This window comes from Aptenodytes patagonicus, chromosome W (assembly GCF_965638725.1).
Source record: "Aptenodytes patagonicus chromosome W, bAptPat1.pri.cur, whole genome shotgun sequence".
Taxonomy (NCBI): Eukaryota; Metazoa; Chordata; class Aves; order Sphenisciformes; family Spheniscidae; genus Aptenodytes; species Aptenodytes patagonicus.
The window spans coordinates 39,035,358-39,055,621 of NC_134981.1; the positions used below are offsets into that span (position 1 = coordinate 39,035,358).

At 42.9% G+C, this 20,264-nt stretch overlaps 1 protein-coding gene across 1 annotated transcript; it reads left to right on the forward strand.

Moving 5' to 3' along the window:
- The first annotated feature begins 14,528 nt into the window (after window positions 1-14,528).
- On the forward strand, window positions 14,529-19,977 carry LOC143172246 (purpurin-like). Its single transcript, XM_076361471.1, has 4 exons — window positions 14,529-14,645; window positions 17,316-17,452; window positions 18,262-18,374; window positions 19,733-19,977. The coding sequence occupies exons 1-4, from the start codon at window positions 14,529-14,531 to the stop codon at window positions 19,975-19,977; spliced, it is 612 nt and encodes a 203-aa protein (XP_076217586.1).
- Window positions 19,978-20,264: the final 287 nt, after the last annotated feature.

Consider the following 20,264-nt stretch of genomic DNA (forward strand, 5'->3'; position numbering starts at 1 on the left):
TGTCCCAATGGGGGAAACACTTCTTTGCTCATAAGCTCTCAGGACTGATTGACAGGGCTTTAAACTAGGATTGATGGGGGAAGGGGATACCATCAGGAGAGCTGAAGGTAAGCCAAGGGATGGCATGGCACTGCCTGAGGGTGGCAATGCTAATGTGAGCGTTTACACTGCTCCAGGGAGCACTGAGGGTTTAGGAGCACATCTGAAATGCTTGTACACCAACACATGCAGCATGAGGAACAAAACAGGACAAACTGGAAGCATTGGTCCATTCCCAGAGCTATGATGTCTTTGGTATTAGTGAGACTTGGTGGAATGAGTCTCACGACTGTAGTGCTGGGATGGAGGGCTACAGGCTGTTCAGGAGGGATAGGCAGGGCAGGCGAGGTGGAGGAGTTGCACTGTATGTAAGGGAGAGGTTTGACTGTACAGCCCTTACAGTTAGAGATGATGTGGTGGAGAGCCTCTGGGTGAGGATTAGGGGGATGGAAAACAAAGCAGATGTCATTATGAGTGTCTACTACTGATCGCCCAGCCAGGATGATAGCACTGATGAGTTATTCTATAGGCAATTAGGAGAAATCTCTGGATCAGTAGCCCTTGTCCTTATGGGAGACTTCAACTTCCCAGACATCAACTGGGAATATCATACTGCTGTGACAAGCAAGTCTGGGAAATTCCTGAAGTATGTGGAAGATAATTTCTTGTCACAAGTACTCAGTGAGCGAACTAGGAAAGGTGTCCTCCTAGACTTGTTATCTGTGAATAGAGAAGGACTCGTGGGGGATGTGATGGTAGGAGGCTGTCTTGGCCACAGTGATCACAAAATGGTTGAGTTCAAAATTTTTGGTGTAATGAGAAAAAAAGGTCAGCAGAGTTGCTACTCTATTTCAAGAGAGCAAACTTTAAGCTACTCAGGGAGCTAGTTAGCAGTGTCCCCTGGGAATCTGCTTTTGAGGGCTTAGGGGTCCATGAGAGCTGGTCAGTTTTTAAGAACCACCTTTTAAAAGCACAGGAGCAGGCAATCCCATTGTGTCAAAAGGCAAGCAAGCGGGGCAGACCAGCTTGGCTGAACAGGGAACTCCTCTTGGACTAGATGATTGTTGTAGGTCCTTTCCAACTGAACTATTCTATTCTAACATTCTCAAAGCTCATCTGGGATGTTAAGGTTGTTAACTTGCAAAAGCCAGGAGATACTGTAAGTAATATGGTCTCTTGTTCATCAGGTTCCTGAGGTCTGTCTTGTTCCTCTTACCCTCTATCCTGTTCTTTTGTCTCCTGTCCACCACTTCCTCTTCTAACTGGGTAACCAGCTCCCTCCTCCATCATTACACATTTAAAGCTCTTCTCACCAGGTTGGCCGGCCTGTTGGCAAATATGCTCTTACATCACATCATCAGGTGCATCCCATCTCTCCCTAGCAGTCCTCAAAGTGTGTCCTGTGTCTGTAAAAAGAAACAAATAAAAAAATCATCACTCTGTCAATGACACTAGCTGTGCAATCAGGTATTGACCTGCAGGGTCCATATGCTTCTCCCCAAGACTTTCCCCTTCACTAGCAGGATTAAGAACACCTGGGCCCCATCCCTTTTACCCTAGGGCCATATAGTGACTCTTGATGTGCTCAAGGTCCTCCATCACAACAATTGGTGCTCACGTGAATAAGCAGCAGGGGTTAACAATTCAAGGGCCAGGCAAGCCTTCTCAGTCTCTCCATGACAGCCTGGATCCAAGACCCCAGCAAGCACCAGACGTCCCTAGACAGCAGGTGGGAGGTTCTGTTCCCCTCAGGACAGTCTCCCACTGCTATCACTTGCTGCTTCCTCTTGGTGCTGATGCATAGTTTAGGCTTGGTTGACTCTGATGCCTCCCACAGGCATGGCTTTTTCCCCCTTGTCTGCTACCAGGGCAAGGAACTTAATCCACAATTGCAGATCTGCAAGTGGAAATTTCTCTTGAACTCAGAAAGCAAAGCACATATACATATTTGCAGACTGAGACATCTTCCGTAGGTGACTCGCCTACCATTTCATGTGATTCTGTGAAACAGAAGTTCCCCCTGCTCACTCCCACTTCCTAGGGCCAATAGACCCTCTTTTTGCTGCTAGAAATACCTGCCTTGTTCATTGATTAGCCTCCATGTTTTTTTTTAACGAATGAAGCATGCAGCCTATAAGCAACAGCTTCCTCTAAGGGTACACCCCCAGAGCAAGTCTGTTCATGGCATGGAATGGGGCAGGTGTCCCATAGGTTAAAAAAAGATCATATGGTAATGCAAATAAACAAGAGAGCTGTGTTAAAGCAGATATTTCAAATTTCTAACCACTTAACTTTGCAACTCTAATGTTAACTATTTTTAGATGCAGTATTTTGCTTGCAGAACAGATACCACTCCAAAGGTAGAAAATATAAATGAGGCAATCTCTTTATTTAGGAATACTACATTTTTGCATTATATGTCTAAGGTGGGATTTTTACATTGCATATAGCGTTGACCTAACTCTGCTTTTTGGAGTACATCCTTACCTAGTAATAGAAGATGAATAAGCAATGTTTTTAAGTTCTGCATTATTGAGTACTATTTCACTTTTCAGGAACTGTGGCATAGTACAATTACTTCCTTTCTCCTTCCCAGGAGAGGCTATGCTCACATTTGGTTCTTATTCTGCAGGTCCTGTTGTGGTCAGCTAATAAGGTTTTTGAGGAACTGACAGATATAGAGAGGCAGTTCCACAAGGCTTTTTACACAGTGAGAGCATATCTGAACTGTGACAGGTACTCAGTAGGTCTCCTGGATACAACCAAGCAGAAGGTAAGCATTTGCATGTTTGTTGTACTAACACAGCATGTCTTTCTGCATTGCTGCTAGCCACTGAGGGGCAATTTCTGGGGATGTTTTATTTTGGCAGTCAAAGTGCAAATCAATTTTGAGTTATAATTACTGGGGGGGAAGCATTTTTTCATGCATTTTATACAAATGAAGAACCTGGGGATACAGAAAGGGTAGAAGAGAGAACTTATCACTGGGAACCAGTATCAGCAGAGGAAACCTGGGACGGGCTGGATATGGAGAATGAATATGGAGCCAGAGGCTGGGAAGACAAAAGGAGGGGGGAAAATGTGTCTGACCATTAAACAGCATTCTGGCTAAAGCCTGGAATGCAAACCCAAAGTCTGTGGATAGCAAAAGTATAGTAAGATATCTGTGAAACTCCCAGTAGCATCTTCAAGCACTCATCCACATAAATGATATCTAGGCTGTTAGGTGAAATGTAGATACATGCAAATACAAAATGAGAGAAGTCAAGTTACTTGTGCAACACTAATTAGATACCACTGTTTTCACCTTTAACAATTGTTGTGGGTTAACCCTGGTATTTGGGTCAATGCCCCATGCCTGTCAGTGTTTGAGGCATTTGGACAATGACCTTAACATGCTTTAACTTTTGGTCAGGCAGTTGGACTAGATGATCATTGTAGGCCCCTTCCAACTGGAACTAGATGATCATTGCAGGTCCTTTCCAACTGGAACTATTCTATTCTAATGAAGCAGAGGACCAATAGATAAACAGTACATGATCACGTATTGCTTTATACTGCACCTGACACTTCCTAAATTATGCACACAATTCTGCTACCTAAAAATGGTCTAGCTATATTGTTTTGCACTTTGTGTATAGAGTACCTAAGACAGCATGGTAGAGCAGCAGGTATTTTGCGGTTTAAGGTAGAATTCACTTTTCTACGCTAAAAATATTACTTTCATTTTAACAACAGGAATTTTTTTATTTGTGGCCAGTCCTGCTGGGAGAAGCTCTCCCTTACTTGGGAACCTTGTACTCCTGATGGCAGAGTAAGTAATAACCAGATATTTTTTTCCTCTCCTGTCTGGCTGGATTCTCCCGCCATTAATTTTAACACCACTCTTTATTTGTAGGAAATAGTCTTTTACAAAGTTATCAATTATATCTTACATGGAAAGGAAGATATTAGTTATCCCATGAATACACTAAATATTAGTAGCCAGCCTACTGCTATTGTTTCTGCATAGTATATAATGATACAGAGCATAGCTGAAACAAAGATTCCCTGTGATTTAATGAAATCCATAAGGAAATGGAAACTTTCTCCATAAATCACTGTTACTCATACTCTCTTAACTCTCCAAACTATGATTTCCAGAAGATCTCCTCTCATCTTTGGTCTCCCTTCACCCCCTCCTTCCAAAAGATGAGAGGAGACAAGCAGAATCTCTCTCCGATGGAACTTTCTAGCCAATTATCAAATACAAGAAGTTTCTTTGTCTCTCACGGCTCTTCTTTCTATGTATACCTGCACCATGTGCTCTTCACCTTTTGAGATGCCTTCTTTTATACCCTTCCACCTCCCTAAACACCCTCACTTTCCACCCTTTCTCATGCAACTTTTCAAAATGGAAATTCTCTTGGTTCATCCAGCTACTCCATCATTCAAAACATATGAATATCAATACAACAAAGTAGAATGTGGCTGAATGTCAAGTGACTGACTGAAATATCTGCCATACCAGAAGTTTCATCTAACTCTGGGCCACACCATTCTGCATCTACATAAATTAGATATCCAACTTCATGTATCAGGAAGGCCTGCCATTATTTTTGTAAAGCACTGTTCAGAAGTTCAGCCTGGATAAGACTGGCAGGATTTATCACACTTTTTACCTGTTTCTTTTATCTTTCTGTGTGTTTAAATCCCAAAACACAATCCCCACTTCTAGTTGCATCTTTTTCTTCTAAGTGAAATACTCAAAAGACTGCAATATTTTATGAGCTATTCTGTATTGAATCCTTGGTAAGAGTCCTCCAACCTTAGTTACTAGAAGGAGCCTAATTCCATATAAAACATTTACTTATATGAATAATTTTTGCTTGCACAGTTAAGTCCTTTGAACATAACAGGACTGCTTGATAAATAAGAATGAGCCATGCAAATGAGGGCTGTGCAATTAATCAGATACATTTCATCTCCATGATTATCATTAGTATTATGGTAAATCTATATCCTGATTTTTTCCCTTTTCATTCAGAAATCCTACCCCAGAACACTGGGCACTTGTTACTGGACTCCCAACATATGTGGCTGAAAGCGGATTTGTGAGTACTTAGATTTCATTAAGGGTTTCTGACAGGAAGCCAAGCTAACAATGCTTTTCAACAGTTTTTGAGTTTAGTATTTAAATTTCACAGTGCTCACATTGTAAACACACAATATTTTTGTGATTCTCTAGATTTGCAACATTTTGAATGCTGCTGCAGATGAGATGTTTAACTTTCAGGTACTGTGAAAGCTCCCAGTGCTATCAAGAATTCTTTTTTTGTTTACAGAAATGCAATTTAGAATCGGTATTAGGCACATAATGTTCCTTTAGTTCATAGCTTTGATGTAAACGGGGAGTGCTGATGCATTTAGAAAATATATTAAGTGTATGACCTCTTTCTGTTTGCTATTGCTTCAAGGAAGGTCCTCTGGATGAATCAGGATGGACTATCAAAAATATTCTTTCCATGTCAATAGTCAACAAAAAAAGAAATTGTGGGCATTGTCACATTTTATAACAGAAAAGATGGGAAACCATTTGATGAACAAGATGAGACTCTCATGGAGGTATAGTTCTTTGCTATGGCTGAGAATAGCATTGTACCAGAATTGTCAATATATTTTCGTGATCTCCTTTCAGGGCATCCATGCACAACTAGCATATGGCCATCTAGCCCTTTCCTGGAGCACCCAGGACTTATGAAATACACTGTGGAGCTGTGTATGGAATGTTCAGTCTGTTGGAGGAAGAAGCCTTTCTGCACCCAGCTGTGTTTGCATCATTTAGTTTTAGCATTCTTTGATCTGACATCTAACTATAAGCAGCTGCTGTGTAGTAACATGGCCATTTTGACCTATTGTCTTGTCGTGGTTTAACCCCAGTCGGCAACCAAGTACCACACAGCCGCTCACTCACCCTCCCCCCCCCCAGGTGGGATGGGGGAGAGAATCGGAAGGGCAAAAGTAAGAAAACTCGTGGATTGAGATAAAAACAGTTTAATAATTGAAATATAATAATAATAATAATAAAATGTAATGAAAAGGAAAACAACAACAGAGAGAGAGGAACAAAACCCAGGAAAAACAAGTGATGCAACCTCTCACCACCCGCCGACTGACACCCAGCCAGTCCCCGAGCAGTGATCACTGCCCCCCGGCCAACTCCCCCCAGTTTATATACTGAGCATGATGTCGTATGGTATGGAATACCCCTTTGGCCAGTTTGGGTCAGCTGTCCTGGCTATGCTCCCTCCTTGCTTGCAGAATATGGGAAGCTGAAAAGTCCTTAACTTAGTATAAACACTGCTTAGCAACAACTAAAACATCAGTGTGTTATCAACATTATTCTCATGCTAAATCCAAAACACAGCACTATACTAGCTACTAGGATGAAAATTAACCCTATCCCAGCCGAAACCAGGACATGTCTAAAGGTATAATAGTTTGAGTCATGTGGACCAGATGGTACACAACACATTGCACAAAACTGGCATGCACATCTATGAGAAATAGTGTGGCCAGCTATTATATCTGTCAACAACAACTATAACTTAAGCCACTGTTGCTGAAAAATGTTACTATGCTAGCCTCAAATCCTGTAGAGACATCCAGCTCTTGGCTTCTCTTGAAAAAGAGTTCTGTTAGCAAACAAAAGGACTTGAGTTACCTATTCAATTTACATTTGTCACTGAACAGCAAAAATGCTAAGACCAAACACAGAGTCACTAAACATGTATGAAAAGTGTCCAGACCATCTTGCTTTCCCTTCTAGATCTCAAGGTTCACAGACTTGCTCTCATAGTTCTGATGTCTGCCTTAACACAGGCACAGTGTTATACCGACACCAAACTAGCTTTCCATATGCTGAAATGGACTGAGGTTCCTTGAGCCTCTATAATACAGATACTCCTGAGATCTGGGCAGATTTGTCAGCTGAGGAGTTAGTGTACCAAAGAATCGATAGTTGTTGGGAACCGACAGGTTCAGAACATACACACAATCACTTATTGCTAGGTTGTGGCTAGTCTAGAGCTTATGTTTTCCTAAAAGTATATCATGTAACATTATATTTCTGTGTCTTTAAGGAACAGACACTTTGGCTATTTCACTGTTTCATTCTTTTTGCCTCTCCAAGTCCTTGACAGTTTCTGGGCTGGTCCATACTCAACACAGATACATATGATAAGATGAACAAGCTGGAGTCCCTTCCAACTGAAACTATTCTATTCCAAAAGCTGGGATGATTTGCCAGAAAAGAAAAAAAAAAAACAAAACCCAAAAAAAAACTTTTAAAGGGATCAGAGCTTGTTTGGGGTTCCCACAAGTTGCTTTGCATGGTCTCATTCCATTGCTAGCTAATGGATGGATCAGCTACTGGTCTCTTCCTTGGTAAACATTTGGATTGTGAGGGGAGCAGGTGCTGTGTGAAGAATAATAGTGGGCTTTAGAGCCTTTCTTTTTGCCCATGTAGCTTAGGGAAAGTGACCTAGGTGTTAAACGCCATTAGTAGTATATGGTAGTTACAGTATGGAAGAGACCATTCCCATTAAGAATTGTCTCCCCTTTGCTAGCAGAGGTAGCTGTGTCTGTCCACTCCTCTCTGCTTTGAGCTGCTCCCTGTTTTTACTTGATAAGTGCAGAGAAATGCGTGTACTGTCTCTGTTCGAGCTGTGTCATGTTTACAAGAGAGCAAGAGGCTCTGGTCTTCACACCAAGAAAATGACGTTCTCTTAGTTTAGAAAGGAAAGGGGCATTTCATTTTATGCCATTTAAAACTGAAGTATTTAAATGGCACCTTCAAATTCATAAAGCAATGATTTAACTTGCTTTTACCTAATGATGTAACACAACCAAGAACCTTACACTTGAATCACACAGGAACTTCTATATTGTATGACTTTCTTGATTTGGGAAAAATTGGCAATTCTGAGCTGAAGCCACATAAACCGAGCACTTCTTAACTGATGTCCTTCAATGACCTTCATGTGTTCTACCACCATGGGAAAACCTTATTTCTCTTGCCTTGGGGAGGGACTCGAAAAAAATGCCAATGTTTCAGCCATTGGCAGATCTGGGCACGAACCTAGGTCCCCCAATACATAGGCATGCATATGTGATACTGTATTGGGTGTACGTGGCAATGTTTTGATAGCAGGAGGGGCTGTAGGGGTGGCCTTTGTGGGACAGAGCCAGTTCCAGCCAGCTCAGCAGTGGCCTCACTGCAGGCCACAGCTCAGCCAGTCAGCGAAGTTGGTGGCACCTCTGTGAAAACATATTTAAGAAAGGGCAAAAACGTTGGACAGAGAGAGGAGGAGGGAACAAAAAGAGTGAGAAACAACAGAGGGAACACCAAGGTTGCAGAAGGAGGGGGAGGAGGTGCCCCATCGTGCCAGAGCAGATATTCACTGCAGCCTGTGGAAGACCTATGCTGGCGCAGATGGATATTTCCAGAAGGAACTGTGGCCCGTGGAGAACCCATATCAGAACAGAGCTTTCCTGATAGGAACTGCAGCCCATGGAAAAGCCCACACTGGAACAGATTTTTTTTTCCTGAGGGCCTGCAGCCCATGGGAGATCCCATGCCAGAGCAGGGGAAAAGTGCGAGAGGGAAGGAGCGGCAGAGAATCATAGAATCATTGAGGTTGGAAAAGACCTCTAAGATCATCGAGTCCAACCATCGACCCAACACCACCATGCCCACTAAACCATGTCCCTAAGTGCCTCATCTACACATCTTTTAAATACCTCCAGGGATGGTGACTCAACCACTTCCCCAAGCAGACTGTTCCAATGTTTAACCACTCTTTCAGTAAAGAAATTTTTCCTCACGTCCAATCTAAACCTCCCCTGGCGCAACTTGAGGCCATTTCCTCTCGTCCTATTGCTAGTTACTTGGGAGAAGAGACTGACACCCACCTCGCTACAACCTCCTTTCAGGTAGTTGTAGAGAGCGATGAGGTCTCCCCTCAGCCTCCTTTTCTCCAGGCTCAACAACCCCAGTTCCCTCAGCCATTCCTCATAAGACTTGTTCTCCAGACCCCTCACCAGCCTTGTTGCCCTTCTCTGGACACGCTCCAGCACCTCAACGTCCTTCTTGTAGTGAGGGGCCCAAAACTGAACACAGTATTCGAGGTGCGGCCTCACCAGTGCCGAGTACAGGGGCACAATCACATCCCTACTCCTGCAAGAAGAACCATTATGCACTGACTATCCCCTCCCATCTCCCCCTGCACTGCTTTGAGGTGGGGGGTAGAGGAGTCAGGAATGAAGGAATGAAGTTGAGCCTGAGAGAGGGGGAAAGAAAGGTGTTGTTTTAATGTTTGTCTTTGTTTCTCACTACCTGAATCTATTTTAATTGGCAATAAATTAAATTTTCCCCAAGTTGGATCTGTTTTGCCTGTGATGGTAATTGGTAAGTGATCTCCCTGTCTTTATCTCAACCCATGAGCCTTTTTTTTCATTTTATTTTCTCCCCCGTCCTGCTGAGGACAGGGAGCGAACGAGCAGCTGGGTGGGTGTCTGGCCCTTAGCCAAGGTTAACCCACCACAGATACTCTGTAAGGAAGCTCTGCTTTGTTAAGAATATCAATTAGACAAAGCTAGAGGAGGAAATTCTCTCTACTTAATGAAAAATAACCACTCCATTTGTCAAAGGCAACTCAAAATGCATCTATATTTAGTTGTTCTCAAGAACCCTAGTAAATAAGCACACCATTTGATTGCTAGCTGAACAGCAGGGAATTTAATGCCTGATGGGAGAGGCTATTTAGAGCTCTCACAATGTTCCATCTGTTGCTGAGCTAGGACAGATTGCTAAATCTAAGCTGGCAGAGCAATTGCAGTAAATCCCAGAGCAGCTTACCCAATGCTTATTCCAAGACCAAAATTCCTTTTCCTATGTCTCATAGGGCAGAATGTATCACTAAAGCACCTTGTCTGAATATATGTTTTACTGCAGACTGGTAAATCTACTGATTACACCTGTGCTGAGTCCAGTAAATGGAACGTATGTTTTGTTTGTTCAGACCACCTTTTTCAGAAAACAAACAGTCAGTCTCAGTCTTGATCTGAAGACATGCATCATGATGGGCAGGCCTGGAAAGGGCCCTTGGCCCTTCTTCTTTAGCCAGCTCATCCTGTACCTCTTTGTTTTTGGAAGGGTCATTTCATGTTACATCAGTTTTAACTGATTCAGAAATATACTCTGATGTTTTTCTAGAATCCTCTCTTTTTTTCTAAGACCAACATGAACTACCATAATACTGTGAAACTGAAGGGCTAGTGCAAATTTTTTCCTTCTTGCTGCAAACAGCAAAGCATGCAGTGACAGATGTTATGGCCACCAACCAAAATCTTGTGCTGTAATTAGCTATTATTAGCATGTGTATAATCCCTTTGGGATTAACTGGTCACCTAAGTATGGCTTCAAGTGTCACCTATGTTTCACAGGGACCTAAACTAAGCTTTGTTGAAAACAGACTAAGTGATAAGTGTTTTGAAGCCTTTCTAATTTACAGAAAATGCTGCAATTCAGCCTCTCTCAAATAACCATTCAGTTTGTGTTGGAAAGGAACCGTTTTGCACTTGAATTCTGTTTCAGGTGAGAATCCTTTGAAAAGTTGACTGGCATCCAGACCTCAAAAAGCACTTTACATTATTTGGCCATTTAAAGAACAATTGAAAAGATATTAAATGGGCCTTTAGTTGGTTTTCCTTTCACTCCTAAACAAAGTAAATGATGTTGGTGAGAAACGCGAGGAAAAGGGATGCTGCCTGGGGAAGCCAAACAGGTAGCTGGTATAGTGTGTACATGAGGACAAGTTGTGCCTGACTTAAGAGAGCTTGTTATCTTGATGCTCAGTGTGGAAAGCTGTCAGCCTTGTGCAATCCCTTCAGCACCCTGCTGAAGCAGGGCACTGGTGAGGCTGCACCTTGAATACTGTGTTCAGTTTTGGGCCAGTCACTACAAGAAAGACGTTGAGGTGCTGGAGCGCATCCAAAGAAGCGCAACAAAGCTGGTGAAGGGTCTGGAGAACAAGTCTTATGAGGAATGGCTGAGGGAACTGGGGTTGTTCAGCCTGGAGAAAAGGAGGCTGAGGGGAGACCTTATCGCTCTCTACAACTACCTGAAAGGAGGTTGTAGCGAGGTGGGTGTCGGTCTCTTCTCCAAAGTAACTAGCAATAGGACAAGAGGAAATGGCCTCAATTTGCGCCAGGGGAGGTTTAGACTGTATATTAGGAAAAATTTCTTCACGAAAGGGTTGTCAAGCATTGGAACAGTCTGCTTGGGGAAGTGGTTGAGTCACCATCCCTGGAGTTATTTAAAAGATGTGTAGATGTGGTGCTTAGGGACATGGTTTAGTGGTGGACTTGGCAGTGCTAGGTTAATGGTTGGACTCGATCTTAAAGGTCTTTTCCAACCTAAATGATTCTATGATTCTATGATCTCTGGATCTCATCTCAGAGAATGGCCATTTGGCATCATTGTAGAAAAACAGGCCAAGGGTTCAAGCAGGACAAGGTAGATCCACATTGCCCAGGGCATGGGGCACCCAGGACCTGGTCACAGCAGCTGAGCATATTTTATCTCCCTATACTTCCAGGTCTTGGTGTCCCCAGATAAGACCATCCAAAAAGCCCAGGGAGAAGGGGCCATTGCTTTAAGAGACCTGCAGGTGGGATAAGGAGTGGAGCTCTCTCTTAAGGGACCTCTGGTATTTCCCAAAAAATCTTCCTGGACCAGCAGTATAATGCTGGACAGCACTAAAGTGCTCCATCTTCCCCAAAGAAAGCCACTTACTGAGTACACTGAGCTCTATGCAAATGTAGATCCTGAGGTGTTGCTGTGAGGAAGTAGCCACAAGGGTACTTACTTTTTGATGTGGCTGATTTAAAAAAAAAAAAAGAAAAAAAAAATCCCTATATTAAAATTCCAAAGGGCTCCTATTCTAGGCTCTTAGTGTCCCTACAATGAGCAAAACCATCTGTCTCCCCCATGTGTAACTTCTCCCCTGCAGCTCTGATACCCCAGAGAGCTTTGTTCCTGGAACATCCTGTGCAAATAAGTACTGTTCAAGTCAGCTCTCATGACCAATGGGCCAATGCCTTTTGGAGTGAGAGGGGAGCAGCAATTCTGTGCTCGGCAAGCTTCTGCCTTTTTACTTAAGGCATTGTTTGTGAAGGGTTTGCATGCAAAACAACCACCAAAAGACGGTTTTACTCTGAACACTTGGAAGAACAGATTACACTAAGTCTTTCCCCCAGACATGCACATGCAAAATATCAGTGCCTCTAAAATGTAGGTGGAATCTGCACAGAGGCAGCTCAAATAAGATTTTCCCCTGGCAGCAAACATTGTCTTTCCCATATAATGGGCAATCCTAAACAAATTGTCTGGAAAGCAACACATTACACACATGGAGAGAAGTTGCATGTTTCTGTTCCAGAGTTTCTGGACAAGTGATTGCAGCAAGTCCAACATATTTGGAAAGCTTCAGACTTACTGTGGATGCCCAGACTGCTGAAGCAGTACCAAAAGGTTCAGGACTCCCTAGGTTTACTCTGTAGGAACTGTAGAGTCATGCCTAATGGATATGTCCAAGACTTCTGGATGCCCAGTGGCCCAGTTGGAGAAGTAACTGTCAAAGCTGGCAAGTCCTGGACAAATTTCCTGCATTTTTAACTTCTACCCAGGTAAGAATTTCTGGGTAGAAAAAGTCTGGGTACATGGATAGCCTGTGCAGAAGAGAAATTCTCTGGACAGTCAAAAAAATTAAATAAGGAAGGTGGATACAGTTCACTACCAAAAAGTTTTTTCAAGTGTTTTCTGGCTTCCTATTAATTTGTGCTTTATTGTACCTACATGGAAGGGTTCTAGCAGGAACATCTGGGGAAGGAAAGCTATAGTATTTGTGCAACTGGAAATGTTGATGAGACAACCTGGGAAGAATGTGTATGGAGAAGTTTTGATGCATAGGGGAACTTGGGCCTCCAAGGTTTTGATGTGGACTTGGAGGCAAAATCTTGTTTTTCATTCAGCAGATAATGTGTAACATCTATCAGCTCTTGCAGGAGGATCACCTTAATTTGATGATGCAAGTATTAGAAGCGCTCATGCTAGATCTACCCAAGGCAAATGAGCAAATGTGAAAACATGCCTATGCAGATGCATATGTCTGGTCCGTGAGTTTCTGATTAACATGTGTAAGGAGCAGGAAGAATTGAATGAGACAAGAGTGTGGTACAGGCACTTCAGCAGGCTTATTAGCTTTCTGGGCTGCTTTTTCCATTATGCAAAAGCTGTGTTTGTATTAGTATAGCAGTCAGACCCACCAGTATGGGGATTACTGTTGGTTTTTACATAATGGATTATCCAAGATTAAGCGTTTCATTCAGGCACATGAGCAAAAATAACCAATTGGAAACTTTGCAGACCCATTATTTAAAGGCAGATGGAGGGCAATTCACATGAAACTCTCCTGCTGACTACAGCCCAAAGACTGTAGCAGAGTAGTCTCAGTGACCTCCAGCATCTCTGTCCCAACAGGTAGGTCAATATTCAGCAGAGAAGAATCAGGTTAGCATCTCCTAAACCAGAAAACTGAAGCTTGTGGCTGCAGTTGGGAACAGAATAACTGCTTGGGAGTTTGGAAGTCCAGGGTTGGTAGCTCAGCTCAGTTTTAAATACTTGTGTTTTAACTTGGCATCAGAACAGATATTCAGGCATAAATATTCTGCAAGAGTGTCTAGGTAGGTGCTCTCTTCTCCCGAAGTGTTGAGACCAAGCATATTGGAATATGGGTGAGCTGGCATAGACTAGGAGATAAATACAACCTTGGCCAGCTTGTGGCTGTGTTATAATGGCAGATCAAGCCTCCAGAGATTGAATATCATCTGTTAAATTTGTAGAGGAAATGATCTAACTGAGACTATTGTTAAAATGTATTTTGCTGTTAGAGCAGACAGCCAGGAAATGCCCGATTAGGTGATGAAAACTGAACATAAAGAACACAGTTTTGCTAGTTTTAAAGCAAAGTGGATAAGCACCATGAAAAATTTAGAAACTATGTATTTCCAACCAACAAGGTTTTGTCAGAGCTCATCAGAACATTTTTTTTGTTCTCAAAACAAAAATTCAATTAATTTCTAATTTTATCAACTCTTATCAACCTTATCCAGAGTCTGTCTCGATTTATAATGTAAAAATTATGTGAACTGCACTATTGCTAATGGAAAGCAAAATACTCTGGCAAAGTAATTGCCATTGGTAGTCAGGGATACAGATCTGGCTGGATTCGGGCATAGCATTGATCCAGGTTTCTCAGTGAAATAGTACTGTGCTCAGCATGGAATGAAACTAGTTTTAAAATGGGAATGTATTTGTAGGCACAGCACTAGCTATCCATGTGTGCTACAAGAAATAAGACTCTGCATGTTTACTTTTGTCTTGCAGGATGAAATATGCACAGTATGTTTTCCTGGCATTGCTCTTCTCCACTGTTGAATATAGCCTAGCTCAGACCTGTACAGTGGAGTCTTTCTCTGTGAAAGACAATTTTGATCCAAAGAGGGTAATTATGACTACTTCATCTACTAAACACAATATACCAGGAGAAGCTTCACTGTATAAACTGGTTTTCCAGTGTATAGGATGTATTAATCTAAACTTTGTCACTAGAATGTTACCTTTTTATATATACTGTCTCTGGAACACTGTTTCTGCAGTTCGCTTTTTTTGCTAGTGTTTAACCTGATGGACGTTATGGTAACACTGACCACAGAAATGTTGGGGATGCTAGACTATTATATTTGACATAATCGTCTATTAGCTCAAGTTCAGATTGGCTTTCAGTTTTGGGGAATCCATGAATGGAACACTTTTTAGATTATCAATAGAGGGAAAGGTCAAACAAGTACCCTTGGAGAACTTACATCCACTGCTGTCCATTCTTGGGAGTCAGGTTAACACAAATTTTTAACTAAGCTGGGTATCCTAAACAAAGACTGTCTAAGTTCTAAATAGGGTGTCTTATTTGTCTGCCTCTGAACAGAAAACCAGGGCTAACTTTGTTTTGGAATGTTCCAGAATGGTGTGCCAGTACCTGTTTGGACTGGTTGTCTACAGAACATGCCATCGTATCATTTCCAGCCACATCCAGAATTTGTGGGGTTCCAGAACTTTTTTCCTACAAAATTGGCCTTGCTGAAAACAAACACATTTCTGGGGAGAATGCTTTGAGAACTTCAGTGTTTTGATAAAGCAGTGTTATTCTTAGCCTCATGTATTTGGAAGTTACAAATTCTATCTCAATCTTGCTTAAGCATGTAACTTCCCAGACAGATTTCATCACTTTAACTGAAGAGTTCAGTTTATCAGAGCTATGTTCTGCTTCCCCCATTATTTCTACTGATACAGGTAATTTTTGAGGCTCTCCCAGTCATACAGTCACTTGCTTGTACCCTATTTTGATTTCGGCACATACTGGTTTTAAATTTTCAAGGTCACTTTTTTCTAGGAATTTTATTCTTCTTCTTAATCTCATTTCACTTCCTCTTATTGCTAGTGACCCTAACACACTCCTTCTTTGTCATGGGAATAGTCAGCATTTTCTGCTTCTCTGTATGGACACTTTACACCATCAGAGATCATGAGCAAAAGCTCGACTTTAGCTTGTCAGCCACAACAAGAGAAACTGGCTGGTGGCTCCAGCCAGTTTGATAACGGCTTTGTGGCTATGATTTGGTCTCCTTATTGACATCCTTCACAAAGAAACCAAGGTCTAAATGGGAATAGAGAATAACTGAAATGATTCACAGCAGTAAATCCTGAGTTATGGGTGAAGCATTTCAGGATGGCATTTCAGAGAAGATTACAATGTTGGGCCACCACTCCATGAATGTCTCAAGTACTAAAGAGTAAATGCATAAAGAAATTCAGACTTCCTAGAACTATTTATTTTAATGCCTCACAAAAGAGCATACAGGTGAGTGTGTTGAACTGTATAGCAGAACCTGTGTGGTACACACCCACACAAACTCAGACTTTTACCATAGGCCAGGCAGTGGCTAGTTAGAGTCTTCTGCCAGTCTTGCAGTGGTGATTAATCCAGACAATTGTATTGGGTTTGCGTGGCAAGGTTTTGGTAGTGGGGGGGCTGCAGGGGTGGCTTCTGTGAGAAGACACCAGAAGCTGTCCCCATGTCGGACATAGCAAGTTCCAGCCAGCTCCAAGATGGACCTGCTGCTGGCCAAAGCTGAGCCAATCAGCAACAGTGGTAGCACATCTGTGATAACATTTAAGAAGGGGAAAAAACTGCTGTGCAACAGCAGCCAGGAGAGAGGAGTGAGAATATGTGAGAGAAACAACTATGCAGACACCAAGGTCAGTGAAGAAGGAGGGGGAGGAGGTGCTCCAGACACTGGAGCAGAAATTCCCCTGCAGCGCATGGTGAAGACCATGGTGAAGCAGGTTGTCCCCCTGCAGCCCATGGAGGTTAACGGTGGAGCAGATATCCACCCTGTAGCTCATGGAGGACCCCACACCGGAGAAGGTGGATGCGCCTGAAGGAGGCTGTGACCCCGCGGGAAGCCCACTCTGGAGCAGGCTCCTGGCAGGACCTGTGACCCCGTGGAGAGAGGATCCCACACTGGATCAGGTTTGCTGGCAGGACTTGTGACCCCGCGGGGGACCCACGCTGGAGCAGTCTGTTCCTGAAGGAGAGCACCCCGTGGAAAGGACCCACGCAGGAGAAGTTTGTGAAGAACTGCAGCCCATGGGCAGGACCCACGTTGGAGAAGTTCATGGAGGACTGTCTCCTGTGGGTGGGACCCCATGCTGGAGCAGGGGAAGAGCGTGAGGAGGAAGGAGCGGCAGAGACAACGTGTGATGAACTGACTGCAACCTCCATTCCCCGTCCCCCTGTGCCGCTGAGGGGGGGAGGAGGTAGAGAATTTGGGAGTGAAGTTGAGCCCAGGAAGAAGGGAGGGGTGGGGGGAAGGTGTTTTAAGATGTGTTTTTATTTCTCATTACCCTTCTCTGATTTGATTGGTAATAAATTAAATTAATTTCCCCGAGTCGAGTTAATTGCTGAGTGATCTCCCTGTCCTTATGTCAACCTACAAGCCTTTCGTTATATTTTCTTTCCCCTGTCCAGCTGAGGAGGGGGAGTGATAGAGCAGCTTGGTGGGCACCTGGCATCCAGCCAGGGTCAACCCACCACAACAATAATCTTTCATTTCAGTATGCAGGGAAATGGTATGCCCTAACCAAGAAGGATCCAGAAGGTCTTTTCCTTCAGGACAATATCTCTGCTGAATACAGTGTTGAGGAAGATGGCACAATGACAGCATCTTCTAAAGGCCGAGTGAAGCTTTTTGGGTAAGTGTGTGCTTAACTTCTAACTCTAGCTGATGACATGATATACTAAAGAGATGGTGTGAATGGTGATTTATCCTGAGTGCACAACATGACTGAGGTGCTGTTATCAAGAAGACAAGCTCAATAAAATTAATACCTTAGAGGCCAAAGGTGATTGAGTCCTGGGTTAGTTCTCAGTCTAGTTCTGGTCTAGGCCCATGATAAAACTATTGTATAATTGCCAATTCAATAATAAAGTAAAATCTTTAATGATAGCCTGGTAAAGCAAATAAACTGGAATAAAAAGAGGGGAGCCAGTGTAGCCTGTGAGAAGGTGAGTAGTTCAACAGGTTTGAGGGAAGGAAATGAGTGTAAATGAGTGTTACATTAGTGGATCTTTCAATGTGATATTGTTTAGACTTCTTTGGAAAATACTCAATTAGCTCTTGGATACTTTTGTGAGATCTGAATAGGCAGATGGAAGTCCCTTGGTGATGGCTACTATAAGGGATTACACGTGAAGGGATTAAGTGGTTTTCTGGGTATAGATAGAGAAGAAAAACAGAAACTTTCTACAGGCTAATACTAACTCTGCTGCTATTCAGTGTTAACTAACCAAAATATTTAACTGGGTGAATAATGGAGTAAAGCAGGCTGCCCTGAACCTTAGGTTTAATAGCAAAGCGCTCTAGGATATTTTGAGACAAGGCGAAATGAAGCTGAACAGATATGGCATACAATGTATGTGGGAAGAATACTCAAATGATAGTTGTGTATTTCTGAATGGCCTCTTCAGAAATCATGCAGGATCTCAATGGATGTCATTACAGGTTCTGGGTGATTTGTGCTGATATGGCTGCTCAGTACACAGTACCTGACCCAACCACTCCAGCAAAAATGTATATGACGTACCAGGGCCTGGCTAGCTACCTGTCCAGTGGTGGTGAGTGAATTTCTTCAATCCCCTGGGGTCAGTCTATAGTTTATGGTTGCCCAAACTTGTGTATTTCAGTATATGAGCAGTCAAAACAGCTGAGCTCAAATTGTTCCAAATGGAGACAAAGCATCCTTGGAGGGGGAAGCTTTTTCCAAGGTTTTTATCTCCACAGAAGGGGTAGGATTCAGAAATTCCCCAGGAAGCTTTTTATCTCCACAGAAGGGGTAGGATCCAGAAATTCCCCAGGGACCCTACCTATCCACCAGTTTAGTTAACAAGGAAGACACGGCTTAGAGATAGCTGACATTGCAAATAGGCTTTGTACAGCTGAGCACTGTGCTGAACCTAGGGAAGCAATTCTTCCTGGACTCCCTGAATTCCTCATAACTGGTGGGACATGACACATGAATCCAAATCTTCATCCCATCAACAAGGCACTGATCGTGTCAGGCAAGCATGGCAGAAGTTTGCAGCACTACCTTAAGTCCCTCTCACAGAAATTCCTTGTGCCACATCTTATTTATGCAGCCTTCATACCCTGTAATTCCTTTCTGAATCCCCCACAGCTGTTGGGTTGCCAGAGAGACTAATTCTGGAAGTTGGGCAGTTGGGATTCAACTTGTTAGTGCATGACAAAATACATTCCTTCCATACTGGCAGATAAACTGCACTAAAATGTACTCAGCTGAAGAACAAGGCTGGAAAACAGAAGCCATCTTTTACTGAGACTATTCATATAAGAAATATGATCTGCTTGCCCTTTGTCTCAATACACCCAGCTAGACAGGAAATATAGAGATTTTGTCATCTAAAACCTGAAGAGATGTGGTCCAGCTAACACCTTTAGTCACAGAAACCAAATGTGAAAATGCAGTAAGTTCAAATCTTGGCTGAACAAGTCTATCTTGTAAAGAGATACCCAGCCTTTTTGTTAAGAACTTTGTGGCTATTTCTATTGTCTCAATGAAATTGAGCCTGTTCTCAAGATCACACTTTCCCATCATCCACCTTGTAACCCTCAGGCCTGTGCTTCAATCCAAGCTGTGGAGTTCTCTGATAGAGAGAGCATGGATGTGTTTGATGCCTTGATGTGGGCTGTACTCTTGTCTGTGTGGTAGAGACCAGACAGCAACGGGGCCAAGCTCAGCCCATAGGGAGTCATCCATCATTGGCGCTTTCTCAGCACAGTTGCCATGTGCTATAACAACATGATGGGAAACGGTGGATTTGGGGCACACCGTGTATGCCCCATTCGTCACCTCACAGTGTAGACATAAGTAAAGTCTCCATCTGCTAGAATAGCACATACATGCCTTTGCTCTGTGTTTTCCACTATGACAAACACATCTGATTTGATGTTTCAGGGGACAACTACTGGGTGATTGACACCGACTATGATAACTATGCTATTACCTATGCTTGCCGTAGTCTGAAAGAGGACGGCTCCTGTGATGATGGCTACTCCCTGATCTTCTCACGCAACCCTCATGGCCTTCCCCCAGCCATTCAACGCACTTTGCGTCAGAAGCAGGAGGAAATCTGCATGTCTGGCCAGTTCCAGCCTGTGCTGCAGTCAGGTACTTTCAGTTACTTAAATGCATTGGAGTGACTGCATTGGCAGCTTGTAGGACCAGGCAATTGCACTTGCTGTAAATGCAATAGAGCCATTGCAAACTAATTTTTACTCTTTTAGAAATATTTTTTGTAGTGTCATATTTAATAAGAATGTGGCTGCAAAGCAAAGTCTGTGGAAGGGAGAGCGAGTCAGATTTAGGGTGGTTCTGCAACCTTTATTTTTCCCTTATAGCAATCCTGTGCTCTGAGGCTAGCACGCTATGAAAGGAAGAATGTCTTTGTTATCCCAAAAGAATCACAGAATAATAATCACAGGTGGGA

What these genes read in the sequence shown, in the direction of transcription:
- LOC143172246 (XM_076361471.1), top strand. Translation starts at nt 14,529, where the DNA reads ATGAAATATGCACAGTATGTTTTCCTGGCATTGCTCTTCTCCACTGTT. An exon ending in GGCCGAGTGAAGCTTTTTGG is followed by an intron (nt 17,453 to 18,261) that starts GTAAGTGTGTGC and finishes ATGTCATTACAG; the next exon opens with GTTCTGGGTGATTTGTGCTG. An exon ending in TAGCTACCTGTCCAGTGGTG is followed by an intron (nt 18,375 to 19,732) that starts GTGAGTGAATTT and finishes TTGATGTTTCAG; the next exon opens with GGGACAACTACTGGGTGATT.